Source organism: Nicotiana attenuata, unplaced genomic scaffold (assembly GCF_001879085.1).
Source record: "Nicotiana attenuata strain UT unplaced genomic scaffold, NIATTr2, whole genome shotgun sequence".
Lineage (NCBI taxonomy): Eukaryota > Viridiplantae > Streptophyta > Magnoliopsida > Solanales > Solanaceae > Nicotiana > Nicotiana attenuata.
The window spans coordinates 52,476-73,402 of NW_017673034.1; the positions used below are offsets into that span (position 1 = coordinate 52,476).

Consider the following 20,927-nt stretch of genomic DNA (forward strand, 5'->3'; position numbering starts at 1 on the left):
ATAGTTACAAGTTACCAGTATTAAAAATGGCCCCCATACGAGGCGACTATACGTGAGGAGATATAGATCACCAGTTGGATGGTTCGAAGTCGGTGAAACAGAATTATATGGGCCGGATTTGATTCACCAAGCCATTGAGAAGGTGAAAGTGACACAGGTGCGATTGAGGACGGCACAAAGCAGGCAAAAGTCTTATTCTGATGTCCGACGTTGTGATCTGGAGTTTGAGGTTGGTGATTGGGTTTTCCTGAGGATCTCGCCGATGAAGGGTGTTATGCGTTTTGAGAAGAAGGGTAAGCTGAGTCCACGGTATATCGGTCCGTACAAAATTCTTCGACGAATTGGACAGGTTGCTTATGAGTTAGAATTGCCATCTGAATTGGAATTTGTCCATCCGGTATTCCATGTATCTATGTTGAGGAAATGTATTGGAGACCCTTCTCGAGTTGTCCCTATCAAAGATGTACAAGTTACAGAGGATCTATCATATGATGAAGTGCCAGTGGCTATATTAGATCGACAAGCCCACAAGCTGACAACAAAAGATGTAGCTTCTGTCAAAGTATTGTGGAGGAAAAAGAATATGGAAGAAATGACATGGGAAGCAGAAGAGGAGATGATGTCTAAATACCCTTACCTTTTTCATAATGAAGATAACAAGGATGCTGGTGGAACACAGGATACATTAGAAGGTGAAACGGCTCTATGAGGTAAGCAATAACTTGAGAATACTCTTCCTTAATACAAAATGGTGATATGCAGATAATTTACATATCCATAATGCTTTGTGTAGCCTTGTGAGGCCATACGTTGGGCTTAACAGCTTGCAAGCTTTGCTAGTGACCATTTTATAGGGGAAAATTGATCGGAAATTTTTGTTGGAATCCAGGATGATTTGGGCTCTCCATAAACCTTTACATTCGAGGACGAATGTTCCGGGGGGGGGGGGGGGGAAGGGTGTTACAACCCATATTCACGTACGTCAGTTCATGCCATAAGGAAGTCGACGTAAATCCATGAAGAGATTATCTTTAAGATGATTAGAAGTTAATACTATTGGTCTTAAATGATACAAAGGTGTATAAGGGTGGTTAACAAGTATTAGAAGTTAAACGAATCAAGGATGTTGTCAGCCAAATTTTTGGGTAAACCTAGAGGTGCTTAATTCACTTAAGAGGTTGTATTTTAAGGTATTTGAATCATATAATATCTGTATCATAAGTCTTGAAGTCAAACGAGTTATGAAACAAAGGTCGACAAAAGTTGTCGCAACTTAGGTTCATAATTTTACTTAAACATTAAGTCAAATGTTACTAAGCTTTTCTCCCAATTTACAAGGAATTACGGGGAGATCTACCCACTAAATTAAAGATCTATGAGTCTATTTTCTAACGCATTAAACCGTTCATAGATACAACATTGGAGTAGGGAGATATAGGAATTTTTGTGACACTGCACAAGCTGCTAGGTGACAAGTAGGTGTGTCACCTACTTGGTTAAATGATAGCCCAAAAATAGGAAATTTCGGGTCGGCCAAAGAGCCCATTTAAAGGGTTATCTCCTGAAATATAACCCTCATTATATATCACAAATAAACAGACCTAAACCCCTGCAAACTTCCTCCCAAAAATTATCCACAAACCCTAATCGATTTTCCCTCTCTTTCAAGTTCTAATTGGGGGTAAAACCTAGAGTTTGAAGAACCAAGGGAAGGGCTGAGTTATCCAACAGGTAAGGTGAGTTTACTGATATCTTTCATGCATTTATTCTGCTGTGAATTCATGGTAATTCGTTCTATACATGTAAGAACTCACGGGACGGTGATCGGAAGCCGTGAGTTCGAGTTATTCACTTGTAGCGGACTATTTTATGGACTGTATTGTGTTACTGTTGGGCTGTGTGTTTTACTACTGTTTTGTGGAGTTTTGGAGGAGGAAGGGTATGGAGAAACACCATATAGATGTAGGGTTGTGGTCTGGTAGTTCTTCGTAACATTTCCGGATCGTTTGACATGACTACTGTGGCCGTCGTATGTATGAAGTGATTAGGTTGTGCGTGGACTGTTTTGGGAAGCTCAATATGATTATTATTGATGTTGTTTGGGCTGTTTAGTGATTGTTTGGAATTGTGTGAAGTCATATATATAGGGGAGGTGCTGTCCGTTTCATCGTAAAATAGGTTGTGGTCGATACATAATAGTTATGACGCTTGAATGATAACTATAGTATCATTTCTCTTATTGTAGACTAAGGCGTCATGAAAATTGCATAGCTTGAGATTGGGGCAGTATATACAAGGTATGTGAGGCTATCCCTTTCCTCCTTTTGCACGAATCTGATTGTACATGATGTAATGAACGAGCTTCCAAAGATACTCTACTCTTAGAAGCTAGCAGTACTTACATTGTTTCCCCTCTTATGGAACAATTGATGTTGATGTTGCTTCTCTTATTCTTATGTTATCAATGTTATTGGTACTTCCTGATTCTTATAAGGTTCATGGTGAAGAGTTAGTCCTAATAACGTGTACATAGGATACCGACCTTACATCACTCCGAAAGGTTTAGAACGTGAGTCCATAGTCGAGCATGCATTATATATATGTATCTATTTTAATCTACCGAGCCGCGCTATAGTCGGCCGGGTACGGCACCTATTATGCAACCACTGATCGGTTGGGTTTTACCGAGCTCCACGTGGCCGGGTACGATTCTACCGAGCCTTATGATGGCCGGGTACGTTTTTACCGAACCTATTATGGCCGGGTACGATATGATGATGATGATGCTCACAAAGGCGTATGTTTTAAAAATTTATGTATATATACATATGTATCACGCATTTCATGTTAGTAGCCCTCAGAGGTACCCAGATGTTACAGGTTGTTTATTCTCTATCCCTGCTTACATTACTGTTCGTACTTATGGTTCCCTGACTTACATACTCAGTACTTTATTCGCACTGACGTCCTTCTATTTGTGGATGCTGCATGTCGTGCTGCAGGTCCTAATAGACAGGCAGGCGCAGCTCCCCTACCATAGTAGGCTGTCCAGTTCAGCGGTGATTGGCGAGATCCCTTCTTCGGACTTGCCGTGGTCTTGGTATGCATTTTTGTTATAAGCATTATGGGTATGTCGGGGCCCTGTTCCGGCAATGTTGCAGCACTTATGTTCCTTTAGAGGCTCATAGACAGGTGTCGACTCATGTATAGCTTGGTATGCCTTGTCGGCTTGTTTTTGTTGTATAGTCTTTCATGGTAGCGTGGTAGCTCGTACCTTATATATAGTTTCTTGATTGTCTGGTCATCCCATGTTATGTATGTTCATGCCATCATCTTTTATTGTTGGTTGTCCATGATCCATGTCTACCATTTATATTGATCTCGTCGGCCCTAAAAGATAATAAAGAAGGTTAGACAAAATGTACATTGGTGCTCGGCAAGTATGGCCGGGTGCTAGTCATGGCCCTCCAGTTTGGGTCGTGATAGAAAGACTAGGATATTACTATCTTGTATTATCCGAGGAAGAAAAATGTGGTAGTTGGTGCTTTGAGTAGAAAGGCATAGAGCATGGGTAGTTTGGCATTTATTCCAGATTAGGAGAGGCCATTGGCTATGGATGTTCAAGACTTGTCTAACAGATTTGTGAGATTAGATATTTCTGAGCCAAGTAGAGTTCTTGCTTGTGTTACGGTGCAGTCACCTTTATTGGAGCACATCAGGGCTCGTCAGTTCGATGATCCTCATTTATTGGTGTTGAAAGAAAAGGTGCGGCGAGGTGGTGCGAAGAAGGTTGTGGTTTGAGATAACGGTGTTATCAGTCTTCAGGGTCGAGTTATTGTTCCAAATATTGATGGTTTGAGGGAGTTGATTCTTGAGGAGGCTCACAACTCGAGGTATTCTATTCGTCAATGTTTCACAAAGATGTATCATGACTTAAAGCAGAATTATTGGTGTCAGAATATGAAGAAAGACATTGTTGGGCATGTTTCACAGTGTTTTAATTGCCAGTAAGTGAAATATGAACATAAGAAACCAGTTGGTGTCACTCAGAGGTTGGTGATACTAGAGTGGAAGTGAGAGCGCATTCCTATAGACTTTGTGGAAGGATTACCATGGACTGTCAGGAAGTTCGACGTTGTTTGGGTCATTATGGACAGATTGACCAAATTGCATTTCATTCTCGTAATGACTTCTTAAACTTTAGATAGGTTGGCTCGGATCTATATTAGAAGATTGTTAGTTTGCACGTTGTGCCATTTCTATCATCTAGACCATGGCACGCGTTACACTTTTGGATAGTAGTTCAGCAAGAGTTGGCCATGCAGGTGGAGCTCAGCACTACATTTCACTCGCAGACAGATAGTGAGTCCAAGCGGACTATCCTGATCCTTGATGATATGTTAGGGCATGTGTCATTGATTTTGGAGTCCAGTGGGTTCAATTCCTACCATTGGCGGAGTTTGCCTAGAAGAATAACTACTACTCCCATATTCAGATGGCGCCGTAAGGATTTATATGGTAGGAGGTGTCATTCTCTTATTGGTTGGTTTGAGCCTGATAAGGCTAGGATGTTGAGTATGGACTTGGTTCGAGATGCCTTCGCTAAGGTGAAGTAGATTCAGGAGCATCTTCGGACTGCACAGAGTAGGCAAAAGAGTTATACGGACAAGAAGGCCTGTGATGTGGCTTTTATGGAGGGCAAAAAGGTACTTTTGAATGTTTCTCCTATGAAAGGTGTGATGAGATTTCGGAAGAACAACAAGTTGAGCCTGAGTTTTATTGGTCCATTTGAGGTATTAGAGAGAGTTGGGAGATTGCTTATAGGCTTGCATTGCCTCCTAGCCTAGTGGGGGTACATTCGGTATTTTAATTTTTATACTTCGAAAGTATCATGAAGACAAGTCGCATTTGTTGGACTTCATCACGGTGCAACTTGATGAGAATTTAATATATGAGGAAGAACCGGTAGCTATTATGGATTGGTAGGTTTGAAACTCGAGACTAAGGATATTTTTTCGTGAAAGTGCTTTGGAAAGGGCAGCTGACTAAGGAGGCTACTTGGGAGTCCGAGTTTGATATGAGGAGTAGATATCCGTATCTTATTACCACCTCAAGTACATATCTATGTCTGTTCGAGGATGAAGTTTCTTTTATAGGTAGAGAATGTAACAACCCATTAGGTATTTTTGAGTTCTAGCATTTCGTTTCGTGATTTGAGACTTTAAATTACTTCATTTGATGATTTATGACTTGTTTGAGTGGTTCATTTCGATTTTCGAAAAAATTTGTATTTCTTTTACAATGAAATCTTGATTTTGAACTTAACAGTTATTGGAGTTGACCACTGTCACTATTTTTGATAAACAAGCTCGGATCGATATTTTGACGCTTTCGGTAGGATCATATGATGATTTTGGACTTGTACACATGTTTGATTAAGGTCCCGGGTGACTCGAGGTTTTTTCGGTGCTTCCAGTTGAAAGTTAAAAAAATGAGTTTATGAACATTGAAGTTCTTGAGTTTTAATGCTTGAGTCTTGATTTTTGATGTTGTTTTGGGTGATTTGAGCTTAAAGCGAGTTCGTATGAGGTTTTTTTTGGTAATTATTAATTTGCATTACCAGGGAAATATCTACATATTGTTTCAAAACCTCAAAAGTTGGACATCAGCCCCAACTTCAGTATACTTCATCTTCTTCTACGCATACAAATATAAAACTATACATTATGCTATATCCTCTAATCCCTCTAGCTACGATAGTAATCTAGCTGCTTCAACAATTGCGCTAATCTCTTCCTCATTCTCCCTTTGCAGTGTATGTCTTGAATAATCTGCCTCACTATAACAGCTGCTGGCCTTGTTTTCTGTTGGAAAAGTTTGCTATTTCTATCTAACCACGCATAGTACACACTACCTGCTAGAGCCATGCGATATATTTCTGCTCAGGCACTGTTTCCAGAAGCATATTTTTGAGCCCATTGCACTTCTTCCTTCCATCTCATAGCTTGTCTCTGGATTCCCTGCCAGTCAAGCATTTGTTGCCATATTTGAGCAGTTGCCGAACATTTAAAGAGCAGATGCTGAATATCTTCTTCCTCACTGTCACATAGTGCACTTGTTGTGTCATACCCCATGTTCCATTTCTTCAATCTCATCTTAGTGTAGAGTCTATCCTGTATTGCAAGATACAATATGAACAGCCATTTAGGACAGCCCTGGTTATTACAGATCAATTTCCTCCATTGCACTTTAGGATGTTTGTCTCTCATCTTGTTATACACTATCTTGATAACATATTTCTCCCCTTTTAGGAATTCCTCTATAGTTACCCCTGCTTCCTCCAAGTACTACCTAGCTTTTAGGATTTTCAGTATCAACCATCATGCTTGCGGAGCATTGCTTTCCCATACTTGAGTCTCCTTTATATAGTAACTATGCACCCATTGACTCCACAACCTATCTTTTTTCTTGCATAAGTTCCAGAAATGCTTGAGAATAACAGCTTTATTCCATGTGTATATATCCACTATGTTGAGGCCACCTGCTGATTTTGGTAAGCAAATTTTATCCCATGCTATTAAAGCCTTCTTTGAACATTCATTATTCCCATTATATAAGAACCTTCTGCATATTTTCTCAATTTTTTGTATCACCTTCTTTGGTAATATGAAAATTTGCGACTAGAACTGCTGAATAGCTATAAGCACACTTCTAATCAGCTGCAATCTCCCTGCATAAGATAGCATCTTTGCTGTCCATGAAGTCACTCTCCCCACCATCCTTTCCAGAAGTGGCTGGCATTGTCCAATAGTTAGCCTTTTTGAACTCAATGGGACTCCCATGTATCTGAAAGGTAGGGTTTCTACAGAGAAACCTAGCTCCTTTATAATTTGATTTTGAATCTGTTCTGGTACCCCTCCAAAATACAAAGCACTCTTTCCTTGATTTGCAATTAGTCCAGAAGTGCTGGAATTGTTTATATAACAACTTAGTAGATACCACATCCCTTCTACAAAACAACATCAAATCATCTGCAAACCCCAATTGTATTATGTTCAGTTTATCACATCTAGGATGATAGTTAAAATCTGGATTTTCTGCCAAATTCCTTAATGATCTGCTAAGGTATCCATGGCAATCATAAACAGGAAAGGCGGCAAAGGGACACCCTGCCTTACTCCTCTCTTAGCAGAAAAGGGAACACTTGGTTTACCATTTATAATAACAGAGTATGATACTGTTGATATACACACCATGATCAAATTCACAAATGTATCTAGGAAGTTGAGTGCATGCAAAACTTGCTCTAAAAACACCCATTCAATAGAGTCATAGGCTTTTTGCATGTCGATTTTGATCATGCATCTTGGTGACACCCCTTTCCTCCCATATCCTTTCACTAGCTTATGACTAAGGATTATATTATCTGTAATAAGTCTGCCAGGAACAAATGCAACTTGACTCTTGTCAATGTTGCTATCCATGGCCCCCTGTAGTCTACTACTAAGCATTTTGGATATGATCTTATATAATGTAGAGCAACAAGAAATAGGTCTATGTTGTTTCACTGATGTGGGGTTTTTAATCTTAGGCACCAATGTTATAGATGTATAATTTATCGGTTGATAAAGCTTTTGAGTATCAAAGAGCTTCAAAGCAACTTCAGTTACCTCATCTCCAATCGTGGCCCACGCTTTCTTGAAAAATAGTGAATTGAAACCATCTATCCCTAGAGCTTTGTTATCATCTATCCCCTGGAGTGCTTGTCAAACTTCTTCTCTATTAAATGGCTGGATAAGCTGCATTTGTTGTTTCCTTGAAATCACAGGTACCCTCCTCATATCATCCAAATTTACAGCAGGTAGTATAGGATTTGCAGCCCCAAGTAATCCCTGATAGAAGTTTAGTATCTCCTATTCTATTCTTTTCTCTGTTTGGACAATATCCCCTACTGCATTTGTAAGTGCTTTGATCTGGTCTTGAGCTCTCCTGTTCTTTATGCTGGCAAAAAAATAAGCTGAGTTAGAGTCTCCTAATTTACGCCATTCGACTCTAGACTTCTGTTTATAGATGCTTTCCTTTATTACATCCCATTTCTCCAGCTGCAACCTTAGCTCTTTTTCTACTTCAAATTTATGGGGATCCTGGTTAGGAGTTCTCATCTGTTGTTGTAATATTTGAAGATCATTCCTGATGCCTTTAATTTTGTTAGCAACCCCAGAATACTCCTTTACATTCAGGCCTTTCATTGCCTGTTTCATATGCTTTAGTTTAAGCCAGACTTTTTTCATGTATAGTGCATTGGTATTTATCTGCCAATTATCTGCTACTATCTTCCCAAAGTTAGGATCATAAGCCAAACAATTCATAAATCTGAATGGTCTAATTGTTGCCTTCTCTTGTCTTCCCAATTCAACACATAAGGATGAGTGATCAGAAAATATGGTTCTAGAACATGAACTTGAATAGGAGGCATCTTGTTCATCCACTATCCATTTACTAATGCCCTGTCAATTTTGCTAAAAACATGACTATTTGTCCATGTAAATGACCTCCCTATTGCCTTTAATTCAGTCATACCAGCATCTTCTACAAATTCTCTAAAATCTCTTATTTCATGGTCTTGCACCACAGTGACCATGTACCCTGTCCTCTACCTCAAGAATAGCATTGAAGTCTCCCATTAGGAGTCATGGCTCTTGTTGTCTGCTTTCTATTTCTCTAAGCTTCCTCCATAATGCCATCCTATCCTGCACTGTATGGAGGCCATAAACAGCAGTAAAGGGATATGTCATTGCATTGGCAGCACAGTTGATTTCAGCTTGTATATATTGACTATATACACTGATTTCCTTCATTACATCAACTTTTAGATCCCATAATAGCCATATTCTCCCCTTATTATTCAAAGAAGTGTTTGAAATCCCTTCCCATGTAGGTACTATTTTTTTATCACCTGCCCCTCTTTACATTCCTTTACTCTATGTTCAATGATAGCTATGACATTTACTTTATTCACCTTGATAAACTCCCTTAACTCCTTTTGCTTATACACCTTATTCACTCCCCTCACATTCCAAGTGATAACTTTCATCTTAGTAATGGAGGGAAATGGTCTTGACTACCTGCATCACCTTGGCTACTCTGTCCCCTTTCATACTGTTTATCTTGCTGTGTTACTATGACTTGGCCTTCATTAGCCCAACTTGCTAATGAGCTAAAACCATTATTCGTATCTACCTCTCTATCTGTGTTGCCTCCACTTTTGGCCATTTTGTTAGCTGACTTTGTTTTCACCATTGTCCATCCTTCTGCTTGTGTTACTGTTCATTGACCTGCCCCTTGTTCTCAACATCTTTTCCACCAATTGCTTGCCCATTTGTTTTCTATATTTGCTCATTCCTTTTGTCACTTATCTTCACTTGATCACTTCTTCTCCAAATTTGCATAGGCTTTACCTATTTTCCTCATTGGTCTTGTACTGGCTGCTTCTGCACCTTTGTATTCTTGCAATTGTGACCTATTTGCAGACATGATGCACAATACTCATGCTCCCAATCATATTGCACTTCCTGTTCATATACCCCTCCCGTAGGGTCCTGTACAGCAATGCTCTTAGGAAGTGGTCTAGTAATATCCATTTCAAGAAGGACCCCTGCATATCATATGCATGCAATATTGGTGGTGCACTCATCTGCATATACATGGGTACCTAGACCACTACTAATTTTATTTAGTGACTTCACACCCCAGCAGCTTAGAGGAAGTATAGGAAACTTCACCCAAATTGGTATGGTTTTAAGAACTTCATTCTGAAAATTAAATTCTGCCGATCATTCTTTCATTATTTACAGGTCTACTATTAATTGTATTTGGGCCTGATAACAGCGCATTCTCTCTATCTTCTATGCTTTTGAATCGGATGACAAAGTAATCATCATTATGGTAATAAACTTGGGGCTTCTCTGCAAACTTTCACTGCGTTACTAGAAATCACTCCACTGCTCCTATCTATGGTGAATCTCCAATTACATACAGAATTATAGCCATTTTCTGTTTTTGAATCTCCTCTTCTATATCCTCCTGCTCCAATTTCACAATTGTCTTCCCTTCTTGGATGCTTGGTGGGATATATCTCAGATTCATGCTTTTTGAAGCCATCTTACTTCCTGTAACTACACTTGCCCAGGTTTGTGTATTTCCAGTCTCCTTTGGCAAGCTTCCATTTCTTACTGCCTTTTGAGCATCTTCATTCTCCTTGTGGTTGTTAGATCCGGTATTTCCAGAACCGCTACTCTGAATTTGCACATCTTTTACCCCAGAGGTATCCCCTGCATGGCAGTTAGTACCGTCACCATTGTTAGCCTTCCTGCATGTGCTTGATTCATTGATATCCGCAATTGATTTCCCCTTCCCAGTTATAGGCGTGACTTGCAATTCTAGTTTGTTCGATTGATTTTCCTTATCCATTCTTGTTTGCTTTGCAGCAGATCCATGGAGATTTCCTCCTCCTGGTATATACTTATTTGGATGTTTAGAATTGGCCTGCGGGGTTCAAGCGAGTTCCAAATTGGTTTTTGCCTGTTTTGATACGTTTTGGAATTGATGGTGTTGTAGTCACCGCAATTGCGATGAGCTGCTCGCAAATGCAAGGTTCATAATGCGAAGTATACCTTGCATTTGTGATGTCTAGGAAGGAGAGGCTAGCTTCGCAATTGGTGATGCTCGCAATTGTGAAGCGAGTGTCGCATTTGTGACTTTTATGGGTCAAGCACCACTTTGCAATTATGACCATTGGTTTGCATTTGCGAGCTCCACAATTCTGAATAATAGTTCGCAATTGTGATATCTGCAGTTGGGATAAAATAAGAGATTTTGGGATTAGCTCATTTTATTTCATTTTTGAGATCTAGACTTCATATGAGGCGATTTTTGGAGAGGATTTTGTTCCCAACTTCAAGGGTTATTTACTTGAACTTATTCTTGATTACTTTCTATTATTTTTCATTGATTTTCATCCCTAAATTCATAGAGTAGAAATAGGATTTTTGGGTAGAAATTAAAGATTATGTATTTTAAAAATTTAGACCTCGATTTGAGGTCAGATCTTGAAATAAATCACATATTTAGACTCGGGGATTAATGGATAATTGGGATTTGGTCTTGATTTTGAATTTCAACCAAGTGGGCTCGGGTTAACCTTTTGTTAACTTCTCTAAATATGTTAAAGATCAAACCTTTTTAGTATTAGCAGGATTCCTTGAGCTTGTTTTGACTTGTTTAAGCATTATTCGACTAGATTTGAGTGATTTGGATGTTTGTTCTAAAGGAAAAACAATGTTGGATTATTGAATTATTCCAGAAAAAAGATAAGTATCATGTTTAATCTTGATTTAGGGAGATTAGGATGTAATTGAGTCTATTTGCTATGTATTTTATGTATTGGGTCAACATATATGCAAGGTAACGAGTGTATACGCTTTATAGAACTAGTTTATTTCATGTCTTTACCTATTACATGCCTTTACTTGTCCTATGCATCTACTTGTTACGTTTACTTGTTTTATGCACGTACATGTTTCGTGCCTTTACTTGTTCTATAAATTACCTGTTTCATGCCTTATTATCCTATGCTAAGTTTGATTGTGTGATCACTTGATTGTATGTGTTAATGACCTTGTTTGGGTTCTTGTTTGGTTATATGAGTGAGATAAGATCTTGAATATGGGATTGCCATTTCTCGTTGTTCGTGTTAATTTTTCTTGAATGAATTATGCTTATCTATTCTCCGCGATATCATATTATGAACCTCCCCATATTTGATTGTTTGTTGGATATTTCTCTTTGAGTTGGTATGTTGGATCGGGTTACCACCACAACATTATTATGGTAAGGACCGGGTTGTTTGCCGCAACAATAATATGGCTATCAGATCTAGTTATCGCTGCAACAATGCCGTACACCATTGTCAGGAAAGCCAACACTAAATAGGTAATTTAGTTCTTATTTTAATATATTTGAAATCATAATTTCCTTCAATTAAATAGCTGAAGATGAAAATCTCAGAGTAAATAATAATATTTTTAACAATCACATTACTAAATAACCCATGATCATCCCAGAACCTGGTGTCACAAGTGCATGAGCGTCAACTAGGAAATAAAATGAAATACAACATCTATTCAGAATACAAATTTGGATAGGAAAGAAAATATAAATACTCTAAAGGAGACTCTGTTGGCTACGGGTCGTAATATAGAATGCAGCTCACCTAAGTCCCCGCATTAACCACGCTGTTGTCCCCACAAGGCCGCTAAATATATATGTGCCTGCACAATAAAATATTCAACAAGTATAGTATGAGTACGTAAACAACGCGTACCCAGTAAGTACCCAGTCTAACATCGAAGAAGTAGTGACAAGGGATCGACTCCGGCACTTACTATGGGCAAAAATTAAAATACCAACGATATAATTTAAACAAGGGTTATATAGAGCGACTGTAAGCTCGATATTATGAAGTAAGTAAGCAATTCTTTTACAATTAAGAAATCTCAAAATTTATTTCTTATCATTTAACAATTTATCTCAAGCCAATGAGGCAATATCATTTATTATAAATTCCCAGGCAATAAATTCAATCATGCGCAAATCATGTCGAGGTCGTACGGCCCGATCCAACATATAAAAGTAAATTGTGCACTGTCGAGGGTCGAACGGCGCGAACCATAGATGCATCTATTTAATCTGTTGAGGCGTTCGGCCCGCTCCACTAAAGAAAAACACAATCAATAGTCAATCAAGAATTCATTAAGGAGCAACTATCCAAGAAAATGTCAATTCTCGTTTAACGGTCAAGAAAATGAAGTTTAACCTTTTAAAAGTTCGTTTACCAAGTTCAGTATGATTTAAGCAATTTATATTAACAATAACATTGCGAATATCACAAGCATAGCATGATTTGGGTCCTATTCTATCCGGACATAAGCATAATAGTAGCTACGCACGGACTCTCGTCACCTTGCGCGTGCGTAGCCCCCACAAATAGAAGCACATATTGAATTATTTCACCTATGGGGTTAATTCCCTCGTACAAGGTTATAAAGGAGACATACCTCGCTCCGAAGTTCCATAGCCGGCTCCCAAGCCTTTCCAACAACTCAAACCGATGCCCAACGCTCCAAAACTAGTCAATACATGTGCAAACCCATAAAAATACACTCTAATACTCACAAAAATTCAATTTAAACAATTTTCCCAACTCCGCTCGAAAAGTTGATAAAATAACCCTCGGGCCCACATGCCCAGATTCCAATGATTTTCGAAGATAAACTTTACCCATATCACCACGAACTCAAATGTATAATTTATTCCAAGTTCCATGTCCATTTTCGTGGTCAAAATCCAAAAATATAAATTTCTAGGTTTTTCTTCAAAACCCCAAATTTGCACTAATTTCCCATGAATTTCCATGTTAAAATCTAGATATAATCCTAGTAATTAACTTGGAATAGGTGGGATTAACTTACCTCCAAGTTGCTAGGTGAATACCCCTCTCAGGAAGTTCCAAAAATTGCCCAAGAATGAAGAAATGAGCAAAAATGCTCAAACCCCCGCTTCAAACATTCACTGCCCAGCGATCTTCGCGCCCGCGTCTTCGCACCCGCGGCAAAATCCTTCGCGCCTGTGGTGTCCGCGCCTGCGATGCAATTTTCGCACCTGTGGCTTTGCACGCGCCTACAAATTCTTCGCGGCCCCGGGTGCCTGGGCAGCCCATGAATTTTCGCTTCTGCGAGCTCGCACCTGCGGCTATCCAAGCGCATGTGCGATTGCACCAGAAGCTGGGAGCTTCAACTGATGCTCTCCAAGTTCAAACTTGGTCCGAGCCTCCTCCGGTTAACATCCGAGGCTCCCAGGACCCTGCCCGAACATACCAACAAGTTTTAAATCGTAAAATAGGCTCGCTCAAACCCTCGAAATGCGTAAAACAACATCAAAACTAAGAATCATACCTCAAACCAAGTTGATTCAACTTAGAAATTCCAAATTGTTAAAACTTACTCTGAACGCGCCGAAACGTACTTAAACTACTCGGAATGACACCAAATTTTGCGTGCAAGTCCTAAATGAAATTATGGACCTACTCCAACTTCAAGAATTGGAATCTGGACCCGATATCAAAAAGTCCACTCCCGGTCAAACATCTTATAGACCTCCAAATTTCTAACTTTCACCAAATGACTGCGAAATGACCTACGAACCTCCAAATTAACATCCGGACGCGCTCCTAAGACCAAAATCACCATACGGAGCTATCCCCAGGCCCAGAATCCCAAACGAATGCCGATAACATTGAAATGCACTTCAACCCATATTTTAAATCCACCCAAAATGCCAAATTTCCACAATAGGCGCCGAAAAGTTCCCAGGTCATCCAAAACCCGATCCGGACATACGCCTAAGTCCAAAATCATCATATGAACCTGTTGGAACATCAAATCCCGATTTCGAGGTCGTTTACACAAAAAACCAATTCTTCCAATTTCAAGCTTCTAAAATGAGAATTTTCTTTCCAAATCAACACCGAACTTCCCGAATTTCAATTCAGACCACGCGTACAAGTCATAATACCCGAAGTGAAGCTACTCACGGCCTCGAACCATTCGAACGATGCGCTAGAGCTCAAAACGATCGGTCGAGTCATTACATTCTCTCCCACTTAGACATACATTAGTCATCGAATGTTCTAAGAACTGCTCCGGAGTTGTCTGAAATTACTATTTAACACCTCGTGCACCTACCCATGCTATCACAACTCTGCTGGGCACATTTTCCCGAGCCAATCTGAAGATTCCCCCTTTTGTTTAGTCAAATAAGCCTTAGAGTCCAATTCAAACAACCGGAATTCTCTATCAGGCCTGTCTCCCGTACAAACACCGTATTAATCACTACATGATGCACCAACACATGATTGCATACCTTTTCTGAATCCACACCATGCACCACATAATTCACATGACCATAATGACATCCTCTAATAAAAATAACTCAAAAATCCACGAATCCGAAGCTCACAACACACCTCATGACACATATAAGTCCTATTCCAACCCCTTGCAACACTGCCACAACAGAAGAGATGTGTAGAAATTCTTAACCAACTGTCGAATCAACATCGAGTTTCTCCCCTCAACAAGAACCATTACCTCATTATGAACCAAACAACGGTATTTGTTCTTTAATATGCCTTATAAAAATCCAATCACACTGATTGTAGATCTAATAATCTCGTCTCAGCCAATATAAGCTGCTCAAGCAATAAGCCACCTCAGACATGCCAAAAGTCTCATATGATGCCACAATGTGCCAACAAGCTACCAACTCGAATGTGATACATAAAGAAAACGAACTCTGGAAGAAATACTCAACCCTAGTAACTAATTAAGCAACCGAAAGATGTTATGAACCTTCCTCGAAAAAGGAGAAGCAAAACACACAAGAATAGATATGGGGAACTGTACTCAACATCACACTGTTGCGGCATGCAACCCGATCCACCCATGACACCGTTGTGGTGTGCAACCCGATCCAACCATGGTACACCTGCCGGCGTGCCACCCGATCCAAACAATGTACCTGTGGCGGCATGCCACCCGATCCACACATAATAATCTATAAAAGAAATACTTCCGAGCTAAAAGCTCATACCTGCAAAATACCCGAGTATCAACCACAAGGACGCGAAGTGCATAATTCAAATCCTGGGGAGACGGATAGCGCCATAAGCTACGAAAGTCAAGTACAACTAAGGTAAAATAAATGACCTGTATCATAAGAGCCATCCTGCTCTCACAACACCACAAATTACACGGGATCTCAACATGAGTGCGAATAATCGAACCGCCTCACAAGTACACGGAATGGCTGATGACAGAAATAATATCCAAGGCCCGAAAACCCATCCATAGATAATGCTATGCTGAAATGAACACATCAGGTCGCACCGTACTAGGATAATAACCTTTCAAGGGTCCACAATAACCCTTTTTCCATGACACACAAGAACAACCGTCAAATCCGGAACAACATCTACAGTTCACAACCAAATGAATAGAGCGCCTTCCAGGCCTAAACCCTCACATTAATGGTAGTACCACAATCTCCATATCTGGTTTCAATCTTCAATCAATCAAGTGACTACATGTCCCACTTATACAATCTTCCCGTGGTTACGCTCCAACGACCTACCACACAAAGTAACAAGTCTGCACATCCATACCACCGACCATACAAATCCTGTAAAGCGAATCAAGGACGCAATTCGATACACAAAGCCTCCTACACGTGACACCGACCTCAGGTGACACTGAAAACAATACCAACTTACTTTAAACATCTAAATCCTTTCTCGCTCATTCGAGCTCGTGATATTCTTGCCAACACCAAACGGCAACCTTGATCTCCAACTTCCAATTCCCATGCCGCTCACTGCGCCTAACATGCCAACACGCGACAGTACAAGAATTTAACCATAATTCCTGAACCATTAATAGATTAAACACTTCATCATATAGAAACCTTTCACTTAATTCATTTTAGGAGAACCATTGCAACACACGACGGAATTCTCATAACCACAGAAAATATGATCCTCAGGCAGGGGTCTAAGCCACCATAACCCTTCCAGGGTCCGTCTATACTTATCAGACCATTATAATTGAATACCTGCAAATAAATAAAATACGGCGGCCGTCAAGCCTCGGACGTACCGCCATAAATCACATGTATAACTTAACCCGCTGAAGGAACTGATCTTTGCCACCATCATGCCAATTCAACCATTGCTAGATGATCCGACTTCTTCTAATTTAATCTAGACTTGCCTTGGGAGTAATAATAGCTCCATTCGAAACATAGCGAACCCAATTCCGCACTTAACCCCGAGTGACCCCATTTCACGAGAACACATTGTCTCAAAGCCCACGAACCATCTTATACCCTCCTCGTGCGCATATTCGTGCCTTTAATTGGTACACCCATTCTGATAATTCCTCTATGAATCCAAAGTTATTTCCCCTCATTCTCCCAATGCTACACCGCTGACCGAAGATAACATAGAACACTCCAAGCCCCTTTTCGTAATCCAATATAAAAGCTCAATGCTCAACCATACTATGGACACGAAATCCTCAGGCACCACACTTTAACTTTTGAATCCACTAGGACCGTTATAGAGAGTCACCCACTCAGATTTGGCCCCGAATATAATCAACTCCAAGGCTCCAATAGCACATGAACACCCTCTGAAAGAAACACCCGGCCGAATCACCTTTCTTGTAAATCACCTCTACACGAAGCATAAATCCTGAGTCTTCCCAAAACCCAACCATAAGTTGATAAGGCCAATCATAGCACACATTCCTCAAATCCTTTACTCAAACACCACTAATGTCCTCTTTCCTTAGTCGTAATAACTGACCAATATGCCGATAACCAGAAACCTCACAAGTAGATAATTATACCATCCAAGGGGTGGAGCTATTCCACTTAGCTTGAAGCTACTGTTGCATAACTCTGGAATCTGCCAAGATTCCTTATTCCCCCACTGACATGATCTTGCACAATCAACCTGCCAAATTCCTCGAAATCCTTCTGTTAGCATTTCATGAACACTGTGAATCACTAACCATATTTACACATTCGACCTCTTACCAGATAGCCAATAGAATTCTTCGCAGATGCTTCGTGAACACCAAGCAACCGTTAGCCTGCTCACAAGAGATAACCCTCCTGTGGAAATTCCATGCCGACATCTTTCTATATCGCCGCTCTGGGCACAATTACTACAAAATCAGTAACCCATCCTGAGCCCGTGCTTATTCACCAACTGTACAAGTGCGTTCACTCCTCATGGACATCAACTAAAGGTGCAACAATACATTCCAATCCAAATTCATGTTGCATTCCTCCTCATATCAAGCAAACTCCTTTCTGTCGCATCCAATCTTCCTCCGTATAGCAGTCAATATTCCAAATTAAGCCCGTAGACCTAGTCACTATCCAACATGAATCCCAAATCACTCTAACCTTTCCTCAAGGTGTGCAGCTATCCTACCACAGAACCCGTATGCTACTCTCTCACTCTCCCACCTTGGTCAAACCCTCTCCTTTAAGCAACTACTCAACTTCTGCTTCTTACACCCGGCCTTCTAGAAATTTAACCGTCTCAAGGCACCTCCCACATGTCTTTCCTCATCCTTATTTGCCCAATTATTGCCTTAAATTGATTTCTGTCTCTGTGGCACTTGAACTAATAGATCGCTACCAACCTTAAACCTTTTCGACGATTATCTTTCTCGAGTCACCAATACTAGGAACGCCGACTCGATCTTGAACCACTGCACACCGCGATCTCTGACAATCGCTTCCCCGTGACCATACTCTGCCCCAAAGACGAATTGAAGAAGACCATAACACCGGTGAACTTATTGCGTTTAACAAGGACGACGACACCACATCACAAATGAAAATTCCACCAAGCTCGAGCTCGAGAATACCAAGTCTCATTACTCCATCAACCCAAACCTGAACATTCATAATCCGATTGTCTTTCCTCCGCCGGAAATAAAATACTGAATCTCTGAATCATGCACTGAGTAAACCACCTTCCAAGTCATTCACTGCCTCGACGCATAGACAAACATCCTACCATTACACCAACACTTTGTGATAGCAACACACGAATCGTCATAACAATCAATGCCAAATCCCAAAACCTCAGGTAATACTGATGCTGAGCTGAAACGACAGAACGACCTCTCGCAAGGCGACGACAATAGTCCGATCAAATACGCGGGGAGAAACATCCTACACCACATCTGTAATACCATTACAACTCCTTGATTCCCAATTGATAACAAGCACTTCACATCACATAAGATTGAATAGGAAATATATAAAGGCACAAGCCTTGAAGGAATCAAATTGCACGATGAGGAATCAAGAAGGGAAGTGCTCCTAACAGCCCTATAGCCTTTTGAAGATAAGTACATACGTCTCCGTACCGATCTGCAAGAATCTACTAGACTTGCTCATGACTCGTGAGACCTACGTGAACCAAGTGCTCTGATACCATGTTGTCATGACCTAAAATCCATTAAAGGTCGTGATCAAGACACCACTGTCAGGCAAGCCAACACTAAATAGTTAATTTAGTTCTCATTTTAATATTTTTGAAATCATAATTTCCTTTAATTAAATAGCTGAAGATGAAAATTTCAGAGTAAATAATAATGTTTTTAACAATCACATTACTGAATAAGCTATGATCACCCCAGAACCCCGTGTCGCAAATGCATTAGCGTCAACTAGGGAATAAATGAAATACAGCATCTATCCAGAATACAAATTTGGACAGAAAAAAAAAATACTCTGAAGGACACTCTGTTGGCTGCGGGACGTAATATAGAATGCAGCTCACCTAAGCCCAGCATTAACCACGCTGCTGTGCCCACAAGGCCGCTAAATAAATATGTGCCTTCACAACAAAATAGGCAACAAGTGTAGTATGAGTACGTAAACAAAGCGTACCCAGTAAGTATCCAGTCTAACCTCGAAGAAGTAGTGAAGAGGGGTCGACTCCGACACTTACTATGTGCTAAAATTAAAATGCCAATGATATAATTTAAACATGTGTTATATAGAACGACTGTACGCTCAATATTATGGAGTAAGTAAGCAATTAATTTATAATAAAGAAATCTCCAAATTTATTTCTCATCATTTAATAATTTATCTCAGGCCAATAAGGCAATATCATTTATTATAAATTCCAAGGCAATCAATTCAATCATGCACAAATCATGCCGAGGTCGTACGGCCCGATCCAACATATAAATATAAACTGTGCACTGCCGAGGGTCGAACGACACGAACCATTGATGCATCTATTTAATCTTCCGAGGTGTTCGGCCCGCTCCACGAAAGAAAAACACAATCAAACAGTGAATGAAGAATTCTTTAAGGAGAAACTATCCAAGGAAATGTCAATTCTCATTCAACGGTCAAGAAAACGAAGTTTAACCTTTTAATAGTTTGTTTACCAAGTTCAGCATGATTAAAGCAATTTAAATTAACAATAACTTTGCAAATATCGCAAGTATAGCATGATTTGGGTCCTAGACTACCCGGACTTAAGCATAATAGTAGCTACGCACGGACTCTCATCACCTCGCGCATGCGTAGCCCCCACAAATAGAAGAACATATAGAATTATTTCACCTATGGGGTTAATTCCCTCTTACAAGGTTAGAAAGGAGACTTACCTTGCTCCGAAATTCCATAGCCGGCTCCCAAGCCTTTCCAACAACTCAAACCGCTGCCCAACGCTCCAAAACTAGTCAACAAATGTGCAAACCCAGAAAATATACTCTAATACTCACAACGATTATATTTAAACAATTTTCCCAATTCTGCTCGAAAAGTTGATAAAATCACCCTCGAGCCCACTTACCCGGATTTCAAAAAATTTCGAAGATAGACTATACCCATAACACCACAAACTCATATATATAATTTATTCCAAGTTCCATGTCCAATTTCATGGTCAAAATAAAAAAATATAAATTTCTAGGTTTTTCTTCAAAACCCCGAATTTCCACTAATTTCTCATGATTTTCCATGTTAAAATCTAGATATAATTCAAGTAATTAACTTGCAATAGGTGGAATTAATTTACCTCCATGTTTCTAGGTGAATACCTCTCTCAACAAGTTCCAAAAATCGCCCAAGAATGAAGAAATGAGCAAAAATGCCCAAACCCCCGCTTTAAACGCTCACAGCCCAGCGATCTTTGTGCCCATGGAAAAATCCTTCGCACCTGTGGCAAAATCCTTCGCGCCTGCGGTGTCCACGCTTGCGCTGGATTT

At 40.0% G+C, this 20,927-nt stretch overlaps 1 protein-coding gene across 1 annotated transcript; it reads right to left on the reverse strand.

Moving 5' to 3' along the window:
* Window positions 1–7,913: 7,913 nt before the first annotated feature.
* LOC109215257 lies at window positions 7,914–8,641 on the reverse strand. The gene is made up of 2 exons (XM_019379290.1): window positions 8,564–8,641; window positions 7,914–8,507 (listed from the first exon to the last, which is right to left on the reverse strand). Exons 1-2 carry the CDS (start codon window positions 8,639–8,641, stop codon window positions 7,914–7,916), a joined length of 672 nt encoding a protein of 223 aa, XP_019234835.1.
* Between the last annotated feature and the right edge of the window lie 12,286 nt (window positions 8,642–20,927).

Excerpts from the sequence above, each read along its gene's own strand:
- LOC109215257 (XM_019379290.1), bottom strand. The coding sequence starts at position 8,641 with ATGGTCACTGTGGTGCAAGACCATGAAATAAGAGATTTTAGAGAATTT. Across the intron at positions 8,508-8,563 it reads CTGGTATGACTGAATTAAAG|GGCATTAGTAAATGGATAGT; the intron begins GCAATAGGGAGG and ends CAAAATTGACAG.